Here is a 26,386-nt window from a genome sequence, read left to right on the forward strand (position 1 = left end):
TGACATCAACACTGACAAATTAGCCTTTACAAAAACTTTATACAACAAACAGATGGTCATAATTTCCATCAGACACTCTAAAAAGTCTGTGTTGGGGTTTTTGTAAGTATGGGTTTTTGTGTGTGTGTTTTGAAAATTCCAAGTCTATGCAATTTTTTCTTTCTTATAATATATTTTAACATCTATTTAAAGTTCTTGGAAGAAACACGTCAAGAAGGTTAAAACATATTATCAAGCCCAAGTCAAAAATGTTCTAAACCAGTAGACAATGTGAAGAATGAGAGAAATGCTGTTATCTCACCTTCGGTGATTCATCTCAGCATCACTGGCGGCATTTTTCCCTGGTCCCCAGCTGTGTCTCCGGAAAGGGGACAGAGAACGCATAGAGTTTCTCAGGACAGAGCAGTTTGTGGGCACTTCGGTGATGCTATCCATCTCCTCTTCTTCCATTTCACCTGAGCCAGCAGGTTCACTCTCACTTTCCTGTCTTTCAACTCCTACCGTGTGGCTATAGGACCCATCGAGGCTCTGCCGATCCTTGGTCCTGTTCAGGTTCCGAATTTGGGGGAGGGAGATGTCACTGCCATGGGAAGAGTGCCGGTCCAGGGAGGCTGTGTCATCTGTGGAAGAGCTGGACCCAGTGACATCACAGACTGATTGCTCCTCTTCAGGCTGTAGTGGGACAGAAAGCATAACAATTAAAAGCACAACAGAGTCTAGCAAATAACTCGGGGCAAAAACACTTAGACCACCCGCTGGATGGCTCTCAAAAAAAAAAAAGCTCAATATAAAACTCCAACCGTTTTTCCAAAGGCATTTGGGGTCTTCTAGTGACCTAGATAACTCAACCCTAGATCACAAATTCTTTGACTGATTCAATAAAACTGCAGAATGCCAAAAAGACCAATAGGACACTACAGTTTCCTTAAGTAGCTTAAAATCTAGCTGGAGAGAGGAGTCAAGCATACACATAAAGCAGAACAGGAGCAGTATATGCGCATTATGCTATGGGAACATTGAGGAGGTAGAGGTTACTTTTGACTAAAAAGGATCAGAAAAGGCTTCATTAAAGAAGCAGCATTTGAGCTGGATTAAAAAGAATACTGAGAGTTTTGATAGAGATTGGTCAGGAGGTGCACTACAAGGATAAAAACAGCATGTCAAAAGTCTGAGGACTGGAAAAATAAAAACATGTATTTGGGGTGGAAATCCAGTTTGTTGGAAATGATGAATGCATGAAGGAGAGTAATAGCCAGTAAGACTGGAAGGGTGAACTGAAGACAAAGTATGGAAGCCCGTGAATGCTTTGTTAATAAATTTAGAATTGATTCTGTAAAGAAGAGAGAATCATTGATTATTTTTGAGAAGGGCTTCATTCAAAAATGGGCTGGAGGCATGAGCACTTCATTACAGTCTTCCAAACAGTTAACAATCTTTGGCTTAATAAGAATCAGATTCACACACCCTCAATACAATTTCCTATTCATTTTTTAAAATCTCTCTTACTAGATTATAAGTGATCTTCTACACTGTTAATGAATCCCTGAAACACAACAGTTTTCATAGGTGGTAATAAACACCAAAAACAAGAGATTACAATTGTTTTTGCTTCTCTTGATCCTACACAAGGGGAAAAAAACCACTCTAACCATCAATAAAACTTTAGTTAAATATCTTTCAGCATCTTAAAGCCAACTAAAATCAAATAAAACTCCATGGAGTCTACCCTGTAGATATACTCTTGATGTATGCTATAAATTAGTTCTAATTTTCTTTAAAAGCTATAACTAGAAACTAAGATGGTCCTTGGCTATAGAACATGCACCAATGTTAATACCCCCAAAGAGATTCATTTTGTGGTTATGTTCCCAATGGCTATTATAAAAACATGCAGAACTGTTTATGATAGCACCTGCAGTTTATGTTAAAGAAAGAAATAGTCCTTGTCCTAAAGGGAAATAGGATTAACTACTCCTTTTCCTCTCTTCCCTAAGGTGCTTTATTAAGTAAAACCATTACCCAGAACCACTAGGTGAGTTAATGGATTTTTTGAGAAAGTAGCACTGATCTTTCACTGGCAGGCCACCTAGTGCCAAATAGGAATTACACACTTTGAGGGCTATGATCTGACATGCTGAGCCAGCTGAAAGATACCAGAACTCATAATTTGATGGGTGGGTGAATTCAAGAAGATAATGAAGATAAATGCTAATATTGTGACCACAAGGGCAATTATAAATATGGACACTGCCTAGAGTATACTAGTCTCTTCTTGCAAGTTAAGTGAACAGGGAGAATGCTGGCTGGCACTTCTGTCCACCTTCAAAACAATTTGATATAAATGTCAATCTAATCTCGCTTCAGTCAACAGTACTAGATAGCCTCTGGGTTCCCTCCCTTCAGCACTAAATCCATGATTCGGATTGTGAACAAATGTAATGCTAAGTAGATTCTCTTTTGAAAATTGTTATTCTAAACTTCCCACCTTCTAAAAAAAAGACAGTTTTACTAATTCACATGAAAGTTTCTCCCTCTCATAAAGTCTGACGAATTAAAAAAAGTAAAATTTCCCAGATTTCTTCAACCTAAACCTCTCAATCAGTTTCATAAAAATAGTAATTGATAACTCTTAAACAAGGAAAGGGAAGAAGATAAGATGGAATGATAACTGAGTAGGTGGCAATAAATAGCTGACAGTTACTAAGGGTCACTTTCAGTCTGATTCTAGGTATGATGTGAAATACAAACACAAACACACACACACACACACACAACACACACACACACACACAAAAAAAATCTTCCCATATTTGGGCTCTAGCTAATATTTTAAGATGGACTGGGTGAATATTCTTCCATTACCAGTTTTAATACCACGGTATCCAAAAAGATCTCTTATTAGTTTACTCTAGTTCCTGATATCAAAATTATCAAACTCACCTTCAAATCCAAAAGCTCTCAACAGCTGACCTTAGAGGTGCTGTTCTCCTACTCCCTACCACCTCCCTAGCAGTATTGAAATCAATACAATATAATGACAATGCCTTGTATTTATGCAATAACTTTCTTCTTCAATCACTTAACCTCTCTGAGCCTCAGTTTCCTTAACTATAAATGGGGACATACAGGTTTGTATGTATGCACGCACATATATGTGTAGATACAAGTGTGTAGCATATATGTATAACACCTGTAAATGTATATATATTTATACATACGTGCATCTAAAATTGTATGCACATATAACTATAACATCAACCTGATACAGGTGTCATACAAATGAAATATGTGAATGGTGTTTTGTCAACCTTAAACTGCTCTATGAGTGTAGAATATTATTATTATTAATTATTATTATTATTATTGTTGTTAAGAAACTAAAAGAGCTTTAATCCTCCAATAATCCTACAACAACATCACAAAGTTAGCCAGAAATAAAAATAATAACCAGATAATTTTTTTATGGTTAATTTCACACTTTCCCTCACCCCACATATCTAATCAGTTGCCAAATCTTGCTGTTTCTAACTTTCATTAACACCTCTTTCATCTGACTTCTCTCCACTCAGAGAGTTACCATCTTAGTTCAGGCCTTCATCACCTTCTCAACTGGACTACTGCAGCAGCCTCTTAATGGGTCTCCCTGCTTCAAGAGATCTTATCCTCCCTACTCTGGGAGATCTTATACACTGCTATGAAAATGATTTTCCTTAAGCACGAATCTGACCATAGGTCTCCCCTATTCAACCAACTCCAGTAGTTTCGATTGGCTCTAGGAGAAACCCAGCCCCAAGTTATCTTTCCAGTTTCACTGGACAGTATTCCCCCTCCAAGAGCTAGCCAAACTGGACTTCTTTCTCTTCTTCCCTCACAATACTCCATTTCCCATTTCAGTTCATTCACACTGGCTGGTCCTCCAAGACGCGAATGCATTGCTTCCTTAACCACTGACTCACAGAGTCCCTCTTTTCCTTTAAGAATGACTTGGTAAGTCATTCTCCAATTGATAAATGGTCAAAGGATATGAACAAGTAGTTCTCAGATGAAGAAATTAAAGCCATCTATAGTCATATGAAAAACCGTACTAACTCACTATTGATTAAGAGAAATGCAAATCAAAACAACTCTGAGGTACCACATGACACCTATCAGATTGGCCAACATGACAAAACAGATAAATGTTGGAGAAGATGTGTGAAAATTGGAACACTAATGCATTGTTGGTGGAGTTGTGAAATGATTCAACCATTCTGGACAGCAATTTGTAACTATGCCCAAAGGGCTATAAAAATATGCATACACTTTGACCCAGAAACATCACTTCTAGGTCTTTATCCCAAAGAGATCATAAAAATGGGAAAAGGACCCACATGTACAAAACCATTTATAGCAGCTCTTTTTGTTCTAATAAAGAATTAGAAACTGAGGGGATGCCCATCAATTGGGGAATGGCTGAACAAGCTGTGGTATATGAATGTAATGGAATACTATTGTGCTATAAGAAATGAGGAGTAGGTGGGCTTCAGAAAAACGTGGAAAGACTTGTATGGACTGCTGCTGAGTGAAGTGAGCAGAACCATGAGAATGCTGTACACAGTAACAGCCATGTTGTATGATAACTAACTTTAATAGACTTAGCCCTTCTCAGAAATGCAAGGACCTAAGACATTTCCAAAAGTCTCATTACAGAAAATGCTACCCACATCCAAAGAAAGAACTATGGAGTTTGAACACAGATTGAAGCACACTATTTGCTATTTTTTCTTCTGTTTTGTTTTGTTTCCTCTTTCTTGTGGTTCTTCCTATTGGTTCTAATTCTTCCTTACAACATGACTAATGTGAAAATATGTTTAATAGGAATGTATATGTATGGCCTATATCAGATTGCGTGCCATCTTTGGGAGGGAGGGGGAGAAAAATTAAAAACTCGAAAGCTTATGGAAGTGATTACTGATAAAATAAATTAATAAAAATTTTTTTAAAAGGGTAACTTGTTAAAGCCTACATGGAAGGGAATGGAAATTCTATCAATAGCTTCTGCTATGAGGTCTTATTTTTAACTTTTATCCATTTATAAAAATTAGGTATGTTACTTACAAACCATTACCAATAAAATTAAAACGTTAGACTTTGGGATATCATTAATCCTTTAAAAAAGTAAAAATACCACAAAGCACAATTAGTGAAATTCCAGTAAGATTTCGAAATCTAAAACTGCCTGTTCATTTATTGCTTTTCCTTAATGATAATATCACCCATCAAAAGATGGCAGAACCAATAAAAGGATCTGCTATTCAATTTTGATCAATAAAGAGGAACTAGTTGGTGGGGTAAAGAGAATGGGATCCTTGGGGTGACATGTCCATTCAATGTTGTAAATTGTGATGGAAAGAAAAGGCAGTGATACCTCGATGTGAGATTTTTAGAAAACTGAATTTTTTTTTTTGGCTAGGCAATGGGGTTAAGTGACTTGCCCAGGGTTACAGCTAGTGAGTGTTACATATCTGAAGTCACATTTGAACTCAGGTCCTTCTGACTCTAGGGCCAGTGCTCTATCCACTGCGCCACCTAGCTGCCCTCTAGAAAACTGACTTTCAAAAAGATCAGTAGGATTCCATGGCCTGAAATTCGGCAGATGTCATCAGACACGAAGGCATTGGTCAAGCCTCAAGCACGATATTTAAAAGAAACAAGTTCAAAGAGGAGGAAAAGTAGTATTGTCTAATAATATGAATATACAGAAAATGGAAAAAAAAAAGACAAGTAAAAGAATGAATACAAATGTAGGCCTCGTCCTAAGAGAATAGTGTTAAAAGTACTAAAACTAAGAACAAGATGATCCTGTGAGGAAAAGAGGGAAGGGAGAGGGAGAGGAAGAGGGAGATTCAAGAAAGAAAAGAACTACTGCTAAGGGTAGAAGGAATAATGAAAGCATAATAAGAGTGTACAACTATTCAACGCTTGTTTTCTCTGTCAAGAACCATGACCTTTGGACTGCAGAGGACATATAAAAATGGTTAATATGGAGTAAATACCAAAGATAATTAGAGTGATAGTAAGAAAGACCTTCACTTCCCTTAGGAGTTTTCAAGTAATCAAGCCCAGATATCTAGAAAGAACTGGTGGACATAATTGCTGAATTACTATCAGTGAGCTTCAAAAGGCCAGGTAGAACGAACAGCTGTCAGAGGAATAGAGAAAGACAAATACCCTGACTTTCAAAAAAGGGAAGACTGCGGAACGTGTAAACTGTAGACCTGGGAGCCTGGCAATAATGATAAATTCTAGAATTCTTCCATAAATCTAAGCGAACATTACATCATGGAAATGCTATTGATATAGGAACAGAGATTTAGAATTGGAAGGGACCTTGCAAAGTCATCTAGAGCCCAATACCTTCATATAATAGATGAAGACCTAAGAGGTTAAAAGACTTGCCAGGGCCCCCAAGTTGTAAGGGATGGATCTGGAATTTGACTTGAACTCTCTGACCTGAAATCCAATGTTCTTTCCACCATAAACAAACACATGCTGATCCTAATATACCTACGTTTTAGACTTTGACAAAGGCCTCCAAGCTATTAATGTGGACAACACAGCTAGACACGAATCGATGACACACAGGCAGATTCAGAACTAGAAAATGACTAGATCCAAGGGTAGTCATTAATAGTCATATATCAACTTTGAAGGAATTTTTAATAGTGTGTCTAACTTCGTTTTAATCAATGCTTTGGAAAAATTCATCCATAATATGTTTAATGAACTTGCAGATGACATAAAGCTAGGAAGAATGATTAGCCACACTGGATTCAGCATCAGCATATAAAAAATCCTGACAAATTAGAATGTTGAGCAAAATATGGAAGATTTAAACTTAGTAGTGATAAATGTAGAGTTTTATACTTGGGTTCAGAAAGTCAGCTTCATAAGGAGAGAGTCGAGCCTATACAGCATTCAAATACACATTTGAAAAAATGACTAAAATTAGTGGGCTGTGAATTAAATAGTAATATGGTTATTGAAAAAGTCGATGTCATTTCAGGCTACATTAAGAGAAGCTCTGGGTCACAAAATAAGGATATGACAGTCCTGTCATATATTAGCCTCGTGGTAATAATAACAATAATAATAAAGATAAAGATAATGACGACGAAGATGACAATGATAAACATTTATATAGCATTTGCTATGTGCCAGGCACTATGCTAAGAATGTTATAATTATTCTCTCATTTGATCCTCACACCCGCCCTGAAAAGTACTATTATTATCCCCGTTTTACAGATGAGAAAACTGAGGCAGAGTAAATGACTTGCTCAGGATCACACAGCTAGCGTGTGTCTGAATATAGATCTGAACTCTGGTCCTCTTGACTCCAGGCCTGGTATTCTACCCACTGTGCCCCACCTAACTGACCCTAACATAGCATATCCTGACTACTGGAAGAATAACTTCAGGGCATGACATTTTATTAAGGGCATCAATAAACTGGCAAGCATCTAAAGGAGGTCAATCTAGAATACTAAAGGGCCTTAGGAATTAGTTATTCTCTTTGGCCCTAAAGGGTAGGAATAGAAGTAATGAAGACTAGAAGATGCAAAAAAGCAAAAAGAAGCTTGAAGCAATGAAAAGCGTTTAATTAAAGCTATCAAAAAGCAGAACGAGCTGCTTCAGAATATAATACCCTTGTTCTTTCTATGGGTCTTCAAGCAAAAGACACGTTTCTACTTGTTATCCAGCCTCTGCTTTTGGTGTGACCACAGAGCAGATTCTATTAAGTCTTTTTTCCAATACAGTTTAGACTAGGTATTCTCTAAAGAACTTCCATCACCACAATGAAGAATACTGGATTTGGAGAGAGTGGACCTGGGTCCTAGCTCTGCTATAATCTGTTTGATTTTAGGCACATCACTTAACTCTCAAAACCTCAGTTTCCTCATCCCTAAAATGAAGGATTTTGGACCAGATGATTTCTGAATACCCTTTTCAATATATGATGCAATAATTCTGTGAAAAGTTAACTATCTTGCTGACCTAAGTAAAAAAGAAAAAGACTTCAATCCTAAAGAACTGTGTTTGCCAGTCAGTCTGAATGAGAATAAATGGTTAAAGTGAAAAAGCCTGGCATATATTAGAGATTATTGTAAAACAAAAACAAAAAATTAAACAATTAACACCCTCACCCCAACCTTTAGGGTCAGACTCACACAAATGTCTGTAGGAAGTGACCTAATGTGCCTTTCACAGTTCACAGAAGAAGGATGTTGCAATGCCTAGTCTAGAGACTGTTCTTCAGGCAAGAAGGAAGATGACTGGATCATGGGAATAAGTCCTGCCAGAATCTTAGTGCTCATTGTTTAGACAGATTTAAAATGATTTCATCTCTGAAGAGGGCCTCTGAAAAAAGCAACTGGTGATTTGTGTACTAATGTAGTGCCTTTACAAATCATTCAGGTGAAAACAAGAGTTATGAAGACTAAAGACAAACCAGAAGGCAAAAGCAGAGAACACTCCACTCCTATGTGAACTTTTAAAATCTGAATGCTAGATAAAAGACCTATCATAAGAATGCTTCCTTTACGAGTCTCAGCCTATCCAATTTTGGGATGACTGGGGGAAAAAAACAAAGGGACGGCTCATTTTGCATTTCTTCAGATCATTTAGAATTTAGTGCCAAAAAGGCAGAGAAGTTCCACAAAATTAAAATTTTTCCTGTATCACTTGATTCAACCTATGTAGAAAGTCCATTTATTTTCACATTTTTACAACCACATCAATTTATTTATCCCTACAAGCTTGCCAATACCAGCAAACATTATATAACTTTGGCAGCTGACATAAAAGTTAATGAAAATCACATATGTATCTTCATCCAGGCCAAACATACAGCTCAACAACCAGACTTTACTGTCAATTTGCAGGATTTGGGACTATGCAAAAACAAAGACAATTTTAAAAAGCAGATTTCTGTAGTGAAAAGCGTACTGAGCTTAAAGTCAGAGGACTAGAGTACAAGTCTCAACTACATTACTTGTTTGCTATGTGACCATAAGCAAGTCCCTTAACATTACTCTTTAAGCTTCAGTTTCTGAATATAAAGTAACACTTGTGTCACCTATTTCACCGGATTGCTATAAAGAAAGCACTATTAAATGAGTTATGAGATTTTGGTGCCATGAATTGGATACAGGATGAGGGTAGTTAAAAATTCATAAAAAACAATAAAAAACAGTCAAAATCAGTATCATTTCAAAGATGTATATATCACTCAGAATGGTATTCCCCTTAGCAATGAGACCTCGTTGGGGAATTATTAGAGACCTTTAAAAGTCCCAGCATTTAGAACTTCAAAGGCATATTAGAAAAACACCATGCATTTGGATTTTGTCAGTTTTCCTCTCCTCAAAATCAAGGGAGGAAAAATTTTCTGACATAAAGATTTTTGTTTCATAAGAGGAAAGTCAGTCCTTGGGACAAATCATTCCAGAAAATATTGATAGTAATCCTGAAGTTGCCACTTTAAATCTTCCCCAGAACTCTTTGGAAATATTGGGCTAAAGAAAGGAAACAAAGTGGGGAGTGGGATAGAGGAAACAGGCTGTAAACGTGGGAGCTGAACAAAACCAGGAGCAGAATAGATTGAAGGGGAGAGTAAATTCCCCAAAGGTCCAAATAAATTCTAGAGCAGAACCTATGGAACTTGTTAAAGCCTTCCTTACTCCACAGTCATCTTGACACATTGCCCAGAATAAGGATTAACTTAATAGCCCTTATCAAGCAGTTATATTAGGCATCATAAAAAAGGGAGGCATTAGTTCATATATATTATACACAGAGGAGTCAATTTTATTTTCTTCTTTTACATACACACACAGACACACACAGACACACACACACAGACACACGACACAGACACTCACAATCTTGGCACAAAACCAAAAACTACTGCCTTTTTCCTCCCATGGCTAGGGTTGCTATGCTCAGTGTGGGAAAGCCTTCGCTTAAGTTCTATCCTAATGAAACAACATAGAACACTTTTCAGCTAGATTCAGGCAAACGCAAGCAAACCACCCCTTTCATTAGCTGAAGCCTCAAATTACATGTAAACACTGGTTTCATGATTCCGGTTAATACCGCACATGGGCTTTGCAGGGATAGCACTATCTTCTGCCGCTGCAATGGCAGACAGGCAAAGTTCCCCAATGGTGATGCTGAAGGTTTCCGTTAAGCAAGCTGGGTGAGGAGGGATGATATCACTAAGACCAGGAGGAAGCTCTGGGTCCCACCACATTCATCAGAAATGACCCCAGATCCAATTTATAGTACATGACATCATTTAGTCTAGGCTGTGGTCTCTTCTTACCCACTGGAAAGAGTTCATTGTCATCTGACGTGATTTAAGCAAAATGAACTTCCATCTGCTTAAGGTTCAATGGATGCTTCAAAACCTGAAAGTGAGCAGCCATGATTTTACGCACAACAGAAGGGAGCAACGCCATTTGGTAAGCTATTTGAGCTTCAGGTTTTTTTCCTTTTAAGGGGAGTTCTTACATTCAAGTTTGGAGAAAGGGGCAAAAGAAGATTAGTTACATCTGGCAGCACTGAGCCATAGTTACCAAAACGTGAGCCATCTTCACAAAGGGAGGCAACCCACATATACCTTTGGAAAGATAATGCCGTCATCAATTTCATCACTGGGTGAAGGGAAGAGGTCAGAATCACTGCCAGATTGTCTTTTAAGTACACCCTGGGAGGAGGCACACTTGCCACCCAGTCCAACTTCCAAGAAGTTCTCGCATTCTGCAAAATAAATAAATATTATGTATAATTTATTCAACACGGGTTGTTGTTTTTTTTTTTTGAGTGGTAAAAATCAGACTGCATTCCAGCAATCTGCCTGCACATGTTAAGATATCCAGAAAGGCTATAAAGGAAATATAGGCAGAGTTGAAGCTTTCCATTTTATAATCTCAATTCTAGGCATCTGGACAGGAATTACAGCTGTTCGTGTTAATTTACACCTGTTTACGCCACTGGAGTCACTCTAGGATATTTAGGAAGCTGAAGAAAACTTTTTGTTTATATGCAAAACAGACAAATGTGACTTAGAAGACCTGTTCAACTTTTGAAAAACTGCCGACAAATCAGTGCCTTCCTCCTCTGGAACAGAGTAATCTCCTTGCAACCAAGGATAAAAATGGCATTATTACAAAGTTTAGCAATGAGTCATGAACTAATTCGTATTGGTAATTCACACTTATATAGCACTTTAAGATTTACAAAGACAAGTATAGACTCGTCCCTTGTTAGGATTTTCCAGATAAATGAAACATTAAAAAGGAAGAATAAAGAACAATCTTAAAAGTAAATTTTAATTTTAAAATGTGATTACTAGTCTTTATTAGCTAACAAAAACATTGCAAATATTTCATTTTTTCCTATGGTACACTGAAATTATACTTATGCCAAAGGAATAATAAACAAATATGGAAATGTATATTTGCCCCTTGAAAATGGTTGTCAAGCATTATAACTGGTCAAAGGATTTTGATAAATGGTCTATTGGCTTTTGATTTTGGGTAATTATTAGACTGATAGAAAAAGGAATGTCTTAGACATGTAACTCGATTTTAGCAACTTATTTCATAGTCTCTGGACAAGACAGAGAAATGTGAGTTGAATGACAGTAAGGTTAGATGTTTGCAGAGTTGGCTTCATAACTGTACAAAAAGAAAGTTAATGGATTGTTGTCAACTTGAAGTCTGGCGCTTGTCACAGATTCCTATTGTAGTCTCTGTACTATTAGACATATGTTAGCGTTTCTTTCCTTGTTTTTAAATCAGTAGCCCAAAAAAATTATATGAAACATTTCTATTTAATCTGGGTGACAAAATAGAGAGTAAGTTAATGTGATGGCTGGTTAAAAAAATATTTAGAATGATACTGACAGGTTTGAATGTTGGTACCAATGACGCGAAATTAACAGGCATGTGGTATCTGAATAAAGAGAGGCAATAGATCTGTGGTGTTCTGCACACTAGTCAGACCACATTTGGAATATTATATTGAGATCTAGTGGTCAATTTTTAAAATAGGGGAAATGGCAAAATACAGAGTCACCATTTAGAAGTGAGCGACCAGGTTAGCAAGGGGTCTGGGAATATGTCATATACTATCTTGTAGAAGAGGGAGTAATCTTATTTTGTGGAGCTCCAGATGACAGATATCATTCAAAACAGAGCTGTTCAACGACAGAATGAGTTGTTTCACCTAGGCTGTTACATTAGTCTCTTAATTGGTCTCTCCACATCGCATTTAACCTTTCCTCACTGCAATACACCCCTTGCAGAGCCATCAATTCTTTGCTCAAAAAGATTCAGTGGCTCCCAACTGAATTGGGATAACATATTACCTGTTCTCTTTGTCATTTTTTTGTTTGTTTGTTTTGGCTAGGCAATGGGTTAAGTGACTTGCCCAGGGTCACACAGCTAGTAAATGTCAAGTGTCTGAGGTCAAATTTGAACTCAGGTCCTCCTGACTCCAGGGCTGGTGCTCTATCCACTGCGCCACCTAGCTGCCCCTCTCTTTGCCATTTTAAAGCCCTTCACAACCTGGCTCTAACCTATTTCCTCATGCTTATTACATATTATTCTCTATGAAATCTATGCTCCTGACAACTATTCCTTGCACAAAACATTTGTTGTATGAAACATTTCATCACCTTCCTCTGTAGTTTCATGCTTTTCCATCTCTCACTTCTTGGAAGTTCCCAGAAGGCAAGAGTTTTCTCATTTTGTGTTTGTATACCCAGCAATGGGGCATAAGTGCCTGGCACATACTGGCAGTTTACAAATGCTTATTGATCAACAATTTCTGATATTCAAGCAAAAACCTGATGTGTCAAGAGTATTACTGAAGGGATGCTGACATGGTGTTGGAATTAGGATCAGATAACGAAATAAGTTCCTTTTGCATTTCAATTCAACAAACTTTCACTAAGCCTCATTGTGTGTAGTGTACTGAGCTAGGTGAAGTACAGATTTAAGTAAAGTATGGTTTCCTTCATAAAGATTTCACTCTTTTTATAACTTGAATTTATTTTATCTCGTGTATGTGTTGTACTCCTTCCAGCAGAATGTTAAGTTCCATGAAGGCAAAGACTTCTGTTTTTGTCTTTGTATCCCAAGCACCTAGCATAGTGCTTTGCACAAAGGAGGTACTTAACAAATGTCTCCTGAACTAAAACGATATGCTTTCATGGACCTTACAGTCTAGGAAAGGGGTGTGATACACACAAAACTATATAGCTAAAGAGGAAGGCCTTAGAAGAGATATTAATTTTCTATCCCCCTTCTGTGACGTGTCACAGGGAGGGGAAGAGAAAATTGATTTAGTCAAGTGGTTACATATCAACCTTGGGCTTTAATATACTGTCTTGGGCCTAGAATCTGTGCCCTGCCCTGCCCTTCCTCTTCCCCCTCCTCAAACCACCTGCTTGCTATAAGCCTGCTGATGTTTGGAAAATACTGAGAGCTTGGGAAGAGCTAAAGGAAGCATGAACAGAGGCAAAATGGAAAAGAAGAATGAAATCTGAAAGAGAATATTCCAAATTCAAGCTAAAATCTCAGTAAAAAATTGAACCCCAAGTTCCCATCCCACTGAAAGCTATTTCTACATGTGATAGATACCCCAAAAGGAACAGCTTTGCCTTCTGTTGGCAGAAGGCTGATTGGAAACATTCATATTCAACAGATCATTCATGCCTCACAGAACCCAGACTGTGTACTGGGTGTATTATAGTGGGTGTGGTCTTTCCACTCTTTTTCCCCACTTGGAAAATCTGAACCTCCAGTCTGAAGTGGAGGAAAAATGAGGAGTAGGGAGGGGGTAGAAAGGCCAAGAAAAAGAAAAAGCTGTAACAGCAACTATGCCTTGCTGCTGCTCACAATCCCGCTGGCTGCCTAACAAACCACGTTCAGATTCCAGACTGAAACAGAAACCAGCTTAGTGACATTCCAGTGGAAAATTCACAAGAAAGCTTCAGATTCAAGGCTGGTGGAAGTTCCTCCCCAAGAAAATACATCCAAGTAGGCACTGAAATGGACCATGAAGCCAAGCATGGGTCAAAACGGGCACAATGAGTGGGATAGCACAATAGTAACAAACTAAACAGAAAGGGTGGGAAAAAGGCAAAAGGAAAATCCACCCACACCCTAAAATCACATGACAAAAGTTTCCAAAAATGAAAAGTTAACTAATCTTCCCTTCTTTTAAATGTCTGATGCATAGATTCTGGAAATTTTCCAGTTATTATGGTCCAATACACTTCTAGTGTCACCACTGAGACATGGCAGCAGAGAAAGCTGTATTTAAAAAGGGCTGCGGTGCTATCCTCAGATAGGGAGGCAGCTGTCCTGCTTTATTGTGGGCAGGTTAGGCCTCTCCTGGAATATGGCATTCAGTTCTGGGTGCCTCATTTTAGGAAGGACACTGACAAAATTAATGTCCAAAGGAGGACAGCCAGGATAGGAAAGGTCCTTTATTTCATTCCATAAGAATTTACTAGAGAAGGAGGGGTATTTAGTTTGAAGAGAAGTTTGCTTCTTGATCAGTCATGATAGCATGGCTACAAAGCACAGAACTAATGACAATGGGTGGAAGTTGTCAGAAAACAAATTTAGGTTTGACATAGGGAAAAATTTCCTAATAATCAGAGAGGTCCAAAGGTAGAATAAAGATTCTTACGCAAAAGCTGTAAGACCACTTGTCAAGGAAATACAAAAGTGATTCTCTCTCAGGAATGGGCTGCTTTGACAAGACTGCCACTGATACCTTTCAACTGTGAAGTTTTGACTGATACAAATGATAAAGTGGGTCTTTTCCAGATTCTGCAGAGCAGATGTGTTAAACTTTTTGCCCACAAAACTCCCAAGTGAGGCCTGAACCTGATTAAAATTTAATTGGGAAATGTTTAGCCAAATAAATAAAAATACGGTATAGCACACATAAATGTTAATTTGTGGTTTTCTAAGTCAATATGCAGTCAGCAGGAATCACTTCTATTTGAGTTTTAGGGAAGGGAAGGTATAAATAACAGATGACAGATAGCTAAAAGTCACAATAACCCATTCTCTACCTGAGTGTTGGTTCTTGAAGAAGAATGCAAACTGTAATCTATAAAACCCAAGCAAAAATACCCTGGATTTGTAACAGAGAATGCCTAAAGCTAGACAATGAAACCCAGAAAGAAAATTCACACTTAAAATTTTGCTAAACTAGAAGACAAATCTGGGAAATAATACAGATTTGGTCCTATGAAGGATGATCAGCTTCCTTAAATACATGAATTAAACATACGTTAAAATAATTCACAAAACTTAATTTTAATGTTGTGTCTTATTTATCTATGCATACTCTCTCAAGAACTAGTATTACGCCTTTATATAGTAATTGATTAATCAATATTTGCTGAAGGAATGACTATATGAGAGGAATGTGCTTTATCCTTTGCACTGGGACAGATTTTGCTGTTTTGAAATTAGAGGAGACAACTTCAGGATTGGGGAACCAAAAGGGAAGGGAAGGTAAAAGGCATTTCTATAGCATCTACTATGCACCAGGCACTTGTGCTGAGTGTTTTACAATATTATCTCATTTGATCCTCACAACAACGCCACGAGGTAGCGGCTGTTATTACACTGACTGTATAGGCGAGGAAACTGAAGCAAACAGAAATTAAGTGACTTGATCAGGGTTGCACAGCCAGTAGGTATCTGAAGCTGGATTTGAACTCAGGTCTTCCTGATTCCAGGTCTAGAACTCTATCCATAGCATCACCTAGCTGCCCCTATCTTGTTTTTAAGTACCTTTGGGATTAGTAACATTACCAAGTTGAAGACACTCACAAAGTCTCTACAGGTGGAGCATTTCAAGTAATCATTTGACTTGCTTGTCCTTAAGTATGGCCCTGCTAATAGAGTTTCTCTGGCTAAATCACTAATAAAGAAAGAGTCCTGGAATATGATAGGGATCTAGTCATTCTTAAAACACATCATGCATAACAGGAGAAATGAATGAAGGTTATAATAATTTAAGAGTCCTGAAGAAGGGCTAAGTTCAGTCCAGAACATAATTTATCATAGTTCATGTGGCATTTATAATAAGAACACTGTTTTGTGACCATGATTTCATCCTCACACCGCCCTTAATGAGGTAGTATAGTAACATCTCATAGATAGGAGGCATTGAGTTTGAGGGATATGATCTACACCATAGAATGAATCAGTAGTTGAGTCTAGATTAGAAGATGGCTTTCCTAACCATAAGTCATATGCTTAGTACACTAACATCTTGTGTCTTATATTAAAATATACTGTTTTAAGTCACTGGTCAGTTGCCAGTATTTCAAATTATAGGGAAAAAGCTCAAGCTTGGATACCGTCAGCATGGTTTTTAACGATTACATGGATTTACCTTTCTCTCTGCATACTACCTTCCCCTCTACTTCACTAAAACTATGCACACCATGGATTTGTATTGCACAGTTGGCTTCAATAGCCTCTTAATGACTCATAAAAGACATGTGTGAAGTTTATTACTGTAGAAGTCAAGCTGAGTAATTACATGTGCTCATCCTCAACTCCTCAAGTGGTGAAGATGAGTGCAAACACAACACCCCCAAATTACATAGGTCCACTCCTTTTTGTGGTAGGGAGATGTAGAATGAGACTAAGATTCAAAAATTTTAGAGACAGATTTGATTATCAAGTTATCTATTTCTTTGACTAGCTATTCAAATAAAATTCATCAAATGTAGAAGTACTGCTTACCTGGGTTCTGTTTGGAAGCCAACAGTGACGGATCTGGGCATGGCTCTATTGTACACCAGCTTTCCCGGTTTATCTGAAGGAAGAGAAAGAGAGAAATTAAGTCCCAGACAGTGAAGGAGACAACTAAGTTGCTGCTTAAAATTTAACTCTTGACCCATAACAATTTTCCTTTTGCTACAACCCTGAGTGAAATGATCTCAAGAAAAAGAACTTCATTAAAATGGTGTAATGTATAAAACCAAAGAGCCTGTATTCAAGGAAGGCAAATATGAATACTGAGCCTCAGTAAAAACCAAGTGCGTGTGAGCAACAGGATGAAACTGACATAGGAAGAGGGTCAACGTAGGAATGAACCAAACCACAGACTGCAACAGCCAAACCCCAATTTAATATCTTAACTCAAAGATCATTGCTAAAGCATAAAGCAAATAAAACAAAATAAAACAAAAACCTCCCAACAACCCACTTACTCATCTGCTCCCAAACAAAAACCCCAACATTTTGTTATCACACTGCTCTATCTTTGCTGTAGCTCAAACCCTTGTCCCTAAAAGACAAAAGCATGGTTACTGAATGACAGAAAGAAATCAACACTTCTAATCTGTAAGCATTAAAAGTTATAAGCTCTAAATAAGATTTTTCAGATGTAATGAACTCACTTAACATATTTATTTTTTCATAATTAGAGCACTTATGAGTTGGAAGGGAACTCACAAGACTTCTGTGCTATTCCTAAGTAACTACTGTGCTAATTAAGGGAAGGAAGAATTTTGTACTACCCATATTATACCTGTCTGTGAAACTGAACTGCACATGCTAAAAGAGAACAAGATATGCAGCGGCCTTGGAGATGACACTGTTGCCAACCCAAGGCTGAATAACAATGGGAAAATGCTGATTCAAAGCATATAATTAGACTGTTTACAATAGTCTGCCAAAATCTCAAGTGCACATAATACCACCAGAAAAAGGTTTGTACACTATAGTCATCACATCAGTAACAAAATGAAGGCATCGGTATAGGGTTCACCAATGTTCTTTTTACTTACTATGTGTTAATGTAATTGCTTCAAAATAATAAACTAGTCCTGGGGATACAGACAAGAAAATAGGCCTCAGCAAAACTGAGGGCACACAGACGCACATAAAATGCATATATGTGGAAGTTACCCCAAACATTTTTTTTCAGCTCTTAAATAATCAAATAGCTCTATAAATTTTTTTTTTTGTGTACCATAAAGTACTATTTATCACAGAAGAATTTCTTTCTTAACCCAAAGCAGAGATGGTCAAGTTGGGAGTCAAAACTTGTGCTGGTTCTTGTGGGATGAGTTCATCTGCCAACAAAGATATACACAAGGACAACACAGATGTACACCTGCATGCAATCTGAGAGACACACTCAGTGCTGGACCAAGCTAGGATTCCATGCCATGGACTGATGTCAAAGCTAGTACTCCTTCCACCACATCATGAGCCTACAACTGGTTTGTTCTTAAATAGAACTTGCTGACAAAGTGCAACAAGGAATCTACAAAACTAACACTCTTCTCCAGGGTCCTGCCTTTAATAACTTTTTCAAAAAAATTTAAGACTTCATCTAATTGGCAAAGCAGATATAGTGCAGGGCCTGGAATCAAGAAAACCTGAGTTCAAGTCTGGTTTCAGACAGTAGCTGTGTGACCCTGGGTGAATCACTTTTGGTCGTGCATAGTTTCCTCAACTGCAAAATTAAGATAATAGTACTTACCTCTCAGAGTTATTGTGAGGATCAAGTGAGATACTATTTGAAAAGTGTTTAACACAGTGCCTGGCACACAGTAGGTGCCATATAAATGCTAGCTATCATTACCATTTTTATTACAGGAGTTATTCATCTTCTTTGTGTCACAGACCTTGCTGGAAGTCTGGTAAGACCTATGGAACTTCTTTCAAAATAATGTCTTTAAAAGCACAAAAAATATCTAGAATTCCAAAGGAAACCAATTATATTGGAATAAATAAATACATACATATACACACACACACACACACATATATATACATACACACACATATATATTTATTATGAAATATGCCCATATTAGAGAGTAAACTTCTTTCTCAAAAGAGATAATATATTTTAAATGGAGACTTAAGGTAAATATTATCTTATTTGATCCTCACAATAATCCTGAGAGCTGGATGCTAGTATTATCATCTCCATTTTGCAGCTGAGGAAACTGAAGCAAACAGTGTAAGTGATTTGCACAGGGTCACACAGCTAGTAAGTGTTTGAGGCCAAATTTTAACTCAGACTTTCTTGACTTCAGGCTCAGCAATTATCTCTCTCATATCTTATGAAATTAAATCTCAAAGTCACTTGAGTTTGGAGAAGTCACAAGAATACTGCTCCCACCCGCCCCCCCCAAAAGTCACTCAATTTAAAGAATATTACAAAACAACCCCTTTTTCCTTGTCTCCTCAGTGCTTCCTAATTGTCTCCCAATCCCCTCCAGCCACCCTCACCTTCATGTTATTGTCTCCCAATTTCATTCTCCAATAAGAAGCCAGGTATCTTAACACTTTAATCCTGTTTTTCATTACCTCCAAACTGTATATTAACTGGGTAAAAAAACAAAGTTCTGGATCCTTGGCTCCTAAAAGCCTTGGTCCTGGTTTGTTATGCAACTGGCATGCACTGTTAATAAACTGCTGCCTAGATGATACTGAATTACCTTATTTCAATGTAACAATGCATTCCTGAAAATAGCAGCTAGTACAATGTCTTATATGAAGTAAGGGACTCGATATCTGATGGATGAATTAATAGCAAATCAATTTTTAGAAAATTAGTTCATGTTTTAGGTGCACTAAGGAACTTTTCTGCACATGCTATAACAGCTTTTATACAAATAGTTTTGTAAAGTGGATTATCCTTTTAATAGTCATTCCCTAATTATAATTTAAAGTTCTTCAATATCAAATTTTCTTAAATGTACACTTGTATAGTAGTAAACTTAGCAATATTAATAGTGTAAGTGTAATAATAAGAATAAATAATATTTATTTCTAGCAACATTAATTTTTTAAAAAAGACTTACAATAACCAGGAGGGAAACTTCAACACAATTTTAGGGTTTTTTTCTTTGTTTAAGTCACTGAATGTGTCATCTACAAAAGAAGGCTACTTTTAAGAAAGCTAATACTTTTCTTCCCTAGACGTAGTCTAGGAATTGGAATTATGCCAGCATGCAACCAGTACTTAAAATTCATTCACCATCCATTTATCTATCCATCCAAACATTTATTAAATGCCTACTACTATGTTAAATACATTTACCAAAGGAGGTAGAGGAAACACAAGGGTAAGAAAACACATGACCATTGCTCTAACGAAGCCTATAATTTGGTAGGAAATGGGAAGGAAATCACAGGAGAATATTTGGGAACATCTGCTGGCATGCAAATTACTCAACAGGATTTAAAACAAAACAATAAAGCAGAGTCTTCAATCATCTATACCACACACTAGAAAAGAAGAGATCGTGTTCCATTCTGAGGGGAGAAAAAGCCCCTAATTACTAGAGGTGTCACTCTGGATCTTTGGTATCCATACAAAGTAATCGTGTTCAGATTTGGAAATTCAGTCTATATCAAGACTCGAGTCACATTTTTCTTTTTTCAGAATGACAAGAAGAAGAAGAAGAAGAAGAAGAAGAAGGAGGAGGAGGAGGAGGAGGAGGAGGAGGAGGAGGAGGAGGAGGAGGAGGAGGAGAAGGAGAAGGAGAAGGAGAAGGAGAAGAAGAAGAAGAAGAAGAAGAGAAGAAGAAGAAGAAGAAGAAGAAGAAGAAGAAGAAGAAGAAGAAGAAGAATGGGATTTTAAGACTGTGGTTTCTGGGGAAACCCAGTGTTTCAAATTACTCCTAATTTATCTAGTTAGGTCAGCAGCATCATGCACATATACACTTCATGTAATTTCATCTGGCTCAAACACTTTTTGACATGAAACTTTACATTTTGCTATTTACTAGTACCAAAGGACTTCAAAATGTCATTAGTATTTAATGTCTTTTAAAATTAGTGGCTAATAATGGTTCTTAGATAAGACTATTCTAATTTTTAAGCTAACATTTTCTAAACTCTCTTGATCGTGGAATGTTTTGGGGTTGGACTTGAAATTCATAAATGTAAGCCATAAATGTTGGTTGAGACGTAGAGGTGGGGAACCTGCAGCCTTGAGGCCACACGTAGACCTCAGAGATTTGTTCTGTGAAGTTTGGATTCAGTCAAAAGGCCACACTTGAGGACCTACAGGCCACATGTGGCCTCAAGACTGCAGGTTCCCTACCAGTAAAGCAGTACGGAATACCTCCTTTAAGTCACTGAATTTGTCTTAAAAAAAAATCATGGCAATTAAACCTATTTTCATAATAAAAACATGTCCCATGAAAGTACTGTTGATACATAATTTCGTATTTACATTAAATTGGGCCACCTCTGACACATACAAATAAGAACTGAGTGACCCTTGGGTAAAACAAGCAATCAAAAACCCCGATAATTGTAGAAGAGCTACAGATTCACATAGAGAAGTTTTTTTTTTCTCACCAGGAGTTTCCTATACCAATGAAATCACAGGCCTAGACCAAAAATAAAAACTTTACATTTAGTATTTCAGGGAGAAGAACTGAAATCTCCTCCCAAAACTCCAGCTCCCATTGTTTAATGGAACACAGCTGCAGATATGCTGCCTTGGACCTTCAGAGGCTGCATTCTGAATAAGATGGGAGCACCTCAAAACTGCTGATATGAAGGCCAGATGAAACCAATCTATATCTGGGAGTGGAGATGGTGAAGGATGGACAAAGGACTTCCCCACCCTGAACTGAAATATTAAAGAGGCTTCCTTGCTAACCCAGCAGACTTCAACTTGAACAATAGCTAATAATAGCTGGTACTGATATAGCATTTTAAGGTTTGTAAAGCACTTTACATACGCTTTTCCATCTGAACCTCATAATAACCCTGTGGAGAAAAGAGGGTGCTATAATTATGCCCATTTTACTGTTGAGGTAACTAAGGCTGAGAGAATGTAAGCAACTTTCCAGGGTCAGAGAGCTAATAAGTATCTAAGGCAGAATTTGAACTCAGGTCTTCCTGATTCCAAGACCCACACTCTACACAGCGTGAGGATGTAAAATGGAGAGACTTGGGCACCAATTCTTTTTGAGACATGACTCTAGGTTCTCACAGTCAAGGCTACCTATGTCATAGAACACTGGTGAGGAAAAGAACTATGTCAACTATAAAGCTCTTTGTAACAGGTGGTACTATTACTAGAGGAAAAATACTCAACATTTTATTATTTGATGTCATCTTGCTTTTCTTCATAAAAGTACTATACAGTGTATATTTTATATAAACATAGATAACCATAATTCACTGTGTTTTGACTTTTTTCTTCTTTTCAAAATTCTGATGGGGCATTAACACAATTCATCATGGAAGCACGGGCTCATGCACTAAAACATCAGGCTGGGGAGAAATGTGTATTTGAAGTACCAGAGTTTCTGGCATGACAGTCAAAATATACTTCTTTTAAGGCTACATCTGTAGCACCACCATCTATGGCATAAACATGGAAAGAATGGCAACCACTCTCCCCTCTACTGACCACCAATCATTTTTTGTTGTTCTATCAACCCTAGCAGCTTCTACAACAGTACTGTGGTGACAGGAGGTACTGGATAAACACTGTTGAGAGATAATCCCCACAAAAAGTAGCAGTGTTCTAGAACCCAGTGATAAGCCATGCTATTAGGGGACACTTTCTATATCCCAAGGACTTTAACTGTAAAATGCCAAGGTAATTTAATACGGCACGGCAAAACAAAGGAAAAAATGTGCAAGGCAGTCCATGAGACAAGAGGAGGGCTGCTTAGTTGCATTCTAGGCCACATGGGAACCATTAGTGGTGACCAGCTCTCATTTCCCTCTGTCAAATGCAAAGAACTCATCTCTGATGGATTCTTCCACTCTTTCCTATGACTCAGAGGGATGTATGAGGAGAATCAGAAGAAACTTAGGAGTCACTGACTTCCACATTTAAAACAGTCTTCTCTTTTTTGGGAATAGCTAAGTATCAGTATTTATACTCCCAGGTCTTTAACCTTGCTTTCTTCCCTTCTGCCTCAGAGAGCACATGGTGGTGATACCTCTCACTGTAAAATGCTCTCTACTCTCCTCCCCATACTCATGTATACCCCTGTTTATATGTTGTACCTCCCCAGTAGAATTTTATAAACTTGAGTGCTGGAACTGCCTCCCCCCTCCCTTTTATCCCTAGCAGCTAGCACAGTGAGTTGCCTACGGTCCACCTTGTTGGATTGGATTTCATGGAAAAGGGAATTACCCTAAATTCTAAGAGAGTAAACATTTGAATCTATAGATTCAGATGGGGCTGTAGGAAATGAGAGCTTCTACTGTTCTTAAGCAGCAGGAAGATGGCTCATGTCTGGGCCTATAGAGCATCAGCTTCAATCATTCCAGACATTTTCCTTGGGGACTTTCCCTTAACTGAAATGTAGCTCCTAATAAGCCTCTCCAATTATTTTTTTTTCTAAAAGGGAAACAGAAATCCTAAATAATCTACCTAAGAGGATTTACTTTCAGCTCCTTATACAAAAAGTGAAAAGAAAAGCAAAAGGGTAATGATATCTTTTGTGACTCCTGAGAAGGAGCTACTATTTAAGTTTTGTAACCATTTCCTTTATTTGCTTCATGAGTAAAATCAAAGTTCTGATCAATAATTGCCTTTTTTATTTCCTAGGAATTATTTGTATATCAAAGACAATAATGGAGCTGGGACTGAATTGATTTAGGGATTCCCCTCACCAAGGCAGATCACAACCTTTTCAAATAGCTGTACTTTGTAGACAATTCACTCCAATTCACCAAGACTTTATTTCCCACTAAGGGAAAGGCATTGTGCTAGGGTACTGTGGATACAAAGGTTTGAAAAAATGGTATAGTCCCTATCCTTCTCCCTAACCCTTTCCCCCTAAAAATTATAATCCTAAAATGCACAAGTTAGAAAGAACCTTGCTGATCACTGGCTCTAATCCTGCTGTTTTATATACAGAACCAGAAAGTTCACTAACTTGCCCAAAGTCACACAACTGGTGACTACTGACACGTGGCTAGACCACTCTATTACAGGTGCCAGGTTAAAGATAACACTTTAAGTAATGCTACTTATAGTTGGGCTCTTTTAAATCCTCCTCAATACTTCAAGACATTGTACTTGGATAAGGTCCCAGGGCAGGGATAGGGAACTTGCAGCTTCAAAGACACATGTGGCCCTCTAGGTCCTCAAGTGTGGCCCTTTAACTTTACCCAACCTGTGAAGTCAAAAGGCTTCACTTGAAGACCTCAAGGGCCACATGTGGCCTCAAAGCCACAAGTTCCCCACATCTGTCCCAGACCCTCTGACACAAAAACCATCACCTGAAGTTTTGCTGTTGGCACTTTATTAATTAGAGTACAGTTCTTAGGCAATCCAACATAGTGGTAGGAAAAAAATAGCAAAAACAAAAAAAAACATGTAGCCAAGAAGAACTTAGTTCAGCAAGTAATTTAATTGTGATCATTTTTCTTTATACTTGTTAAAAATAAACACTTCTGCTTATTTGTTGAATGGCTGCATTGTTTATTTATCTGTTGTAAATTCTGATAGTATCCGGCACAAGAGGATACACAGCTGTGTCCCATAGTAGTTTCACAGGAAGAAAAGCTTTCTGTTTATACTTCTAAGAAACTGTGGAGGCTAGTCTCTCACTACCACAAGTGTACCTTCCCTTAAGAGTCTTTGTAAAGTCCTTTAGTTATTCACACACAAAGATGGCTCTTCACATTACTCCCCACACAACCAAAAAAAAAAAAAGCTAGAAAGATTTAGGTGGGAGAAGCAGGGATACAGCAGATGCAAGACGAATCTAGTTAACTGTTGATTTAGTTTCCTGAAGAGTCTATTAAGTGAGTAGCTTGAACTCTTATGAAAGGATATACATGACTGGAAATGGAGGTGTGCTAGTCATGAAGAAATAATAACAACAACAGATCGACAGCCTCTGCACTGACACTGGTTTCCCTGAAATATTAAAAGGTATCCAAGGAAAGCCTCCAATATCATAAACAGATCCTCTATGCATGGACATGGATGGCTTGGGGCAAATAGGTAAGGAAGAAATTAATCTATCTGTACCAGTCCCAGATAACACCCATAAGGAACACCAAATTAGAATTAGACTGGATCTTAGGGTTAATTTACTCCATCAGTAAAAGGCCCAAGATCACATAGGTGGTAAAGAGGAGTCAAGTTCAGATTCTCTTACTCCAAATCTAGAATTGTCTTCACTACCCCATGCTGCCCTTTCCACTCACCTAGCTAACAGCTCCTCAGCTTTCTCCCAACCCCCACCACAAGCATGTACACCACTGCTTTGTTTTTGTTCCAATTTCTCCTTTAGGCCTCCTGGAAATATGGCACTTGTGAAAACAAGATGCTCTAGGTACATAAGTGTTATTATTCCAGCCTTCCTGCATGCCTAGGAAAGGGATACTTCTTGCTGCTGCTTCTCCTTTCTGTCTGACCCATTCCTCGGGACCTAGCTCAATCATCATCATCCATGGCCAGAACCCCTCAACATGAGTGTCCCACAAGGCTCCATCCTCACCTACTTTTCTCTCTTCCTACTGGTGATCTCACCAGCCCCCCAAGGGTCAAGATTATTATCTTTATACAGATGACTTTCAAATCTATCTATTTATGCCTAATCGCTCTCCTGAGTTTCAATTTCACATCACGAGCTGCCTATTTGGACATCTTCAGTTAGACATTGCATAGGTATCTCAAATTCAGTATCTCTTAAAAAGATCTCACTGTCCCTTCTAACTTGTCCCTTCTCTGTATTTCTTCTTCTGTTGAAATTTAGCACTATCATTCTGGTCACCTAGGTTTATAACCTCAAAATAATTCTGGACTTTCCCTCTCCCGTTCATTTCCTGTGTCTAATCAATCACCAAATCTGGTTGATTCTAATTCCACAATACAACCCATCTATCCCCTTCTCTGCACTCATGATCACCATCTTGGTTCAGGCTTTCAACATCTCCTGCCTAGAATATTGCAATAACCTAATTAGAGTCCTGGTTTCCAGTCTTTCCCCTCTTTATTTCATTCTCCCCTCAACTGCCAAAGTCACCCTTCTGAAGCATTACTGTGACCATATCACACTCCTGCTCAAACACCTTCAATTGCTTATTAGGTTTGGGATAAAATAAAAAGTTCCTGAACTTGGCATAAAATCCCTTGGCTAAGGCCCAACTTTCCTGGCTTATTTCACTTACTTCAGGCACTCCACATCCCACCCTTGCTATTTCTTGAACTAGGCATTTAATCTTTTACTTCCAGACCTTTGCATAGGCACAAGAAGGCACTATTTCCTAACCTCTGCCGGTTAGGATGCTTAGCTTCAATCAAGGCTAAGTTAGCATGCCACTGACTATGGGAAA

At 37.9% G+C, this 26,386-nt stretch overlaps 1 protein-coding gene across 14 annotated transcripts in view; it reads right to left on the reverse strand.

Moving 5' to 3' along the window:
* AKAP13 (A-kinase anchoring protein 13) overlaps nt 1–26,386 on the reverse strand; it is a 388,825-nt gene that overhangs the window by 84,633 nt on the left and 277,806 nt on the right. For all 14 annotated transcript variants that reach the window (XR_002320358.2, XM_020964547.2, XM_020964586.2 and 11 more), the window contains 3 exons: nt 16,832–16,904; nt 10,663–10,802; nt 302–672 (listed from right to left, as the gene is read on the reverse strand). Coding sequence is in view for 13 of the 14 variants with exons in the window: in XM_020964547.2 (XP_020820206.1) it covers nt 302–672; nt 10,663–10,802; nt 16,832–16,904 (584 nt within the window). In the remaining variant the exon portion in view is untranslated. The remainder of the gene's footprint in view (nt 1–301; nt 673–10,662; nt 10,803–16,831; nt 16,905–26,386) is intronic.

This window comes from Phascolarctos cinereus, unplaced genomic scaffold, assembly GCF_003287225.1.
Source record: "Phascolarctos cinereus isolate Bilbo 61053 unplaced genomic scaffold, phaCin_HiC Scaffold_3;HRSCAF=262, whole genome shotgun sequence".
Lineage (NCBI taxonomy): Eukaryota > Metazoa > Chordata > Mammalia > Diprotodontia > Phascolarctidae > Phascolarctos > Phascolarctos cinereus.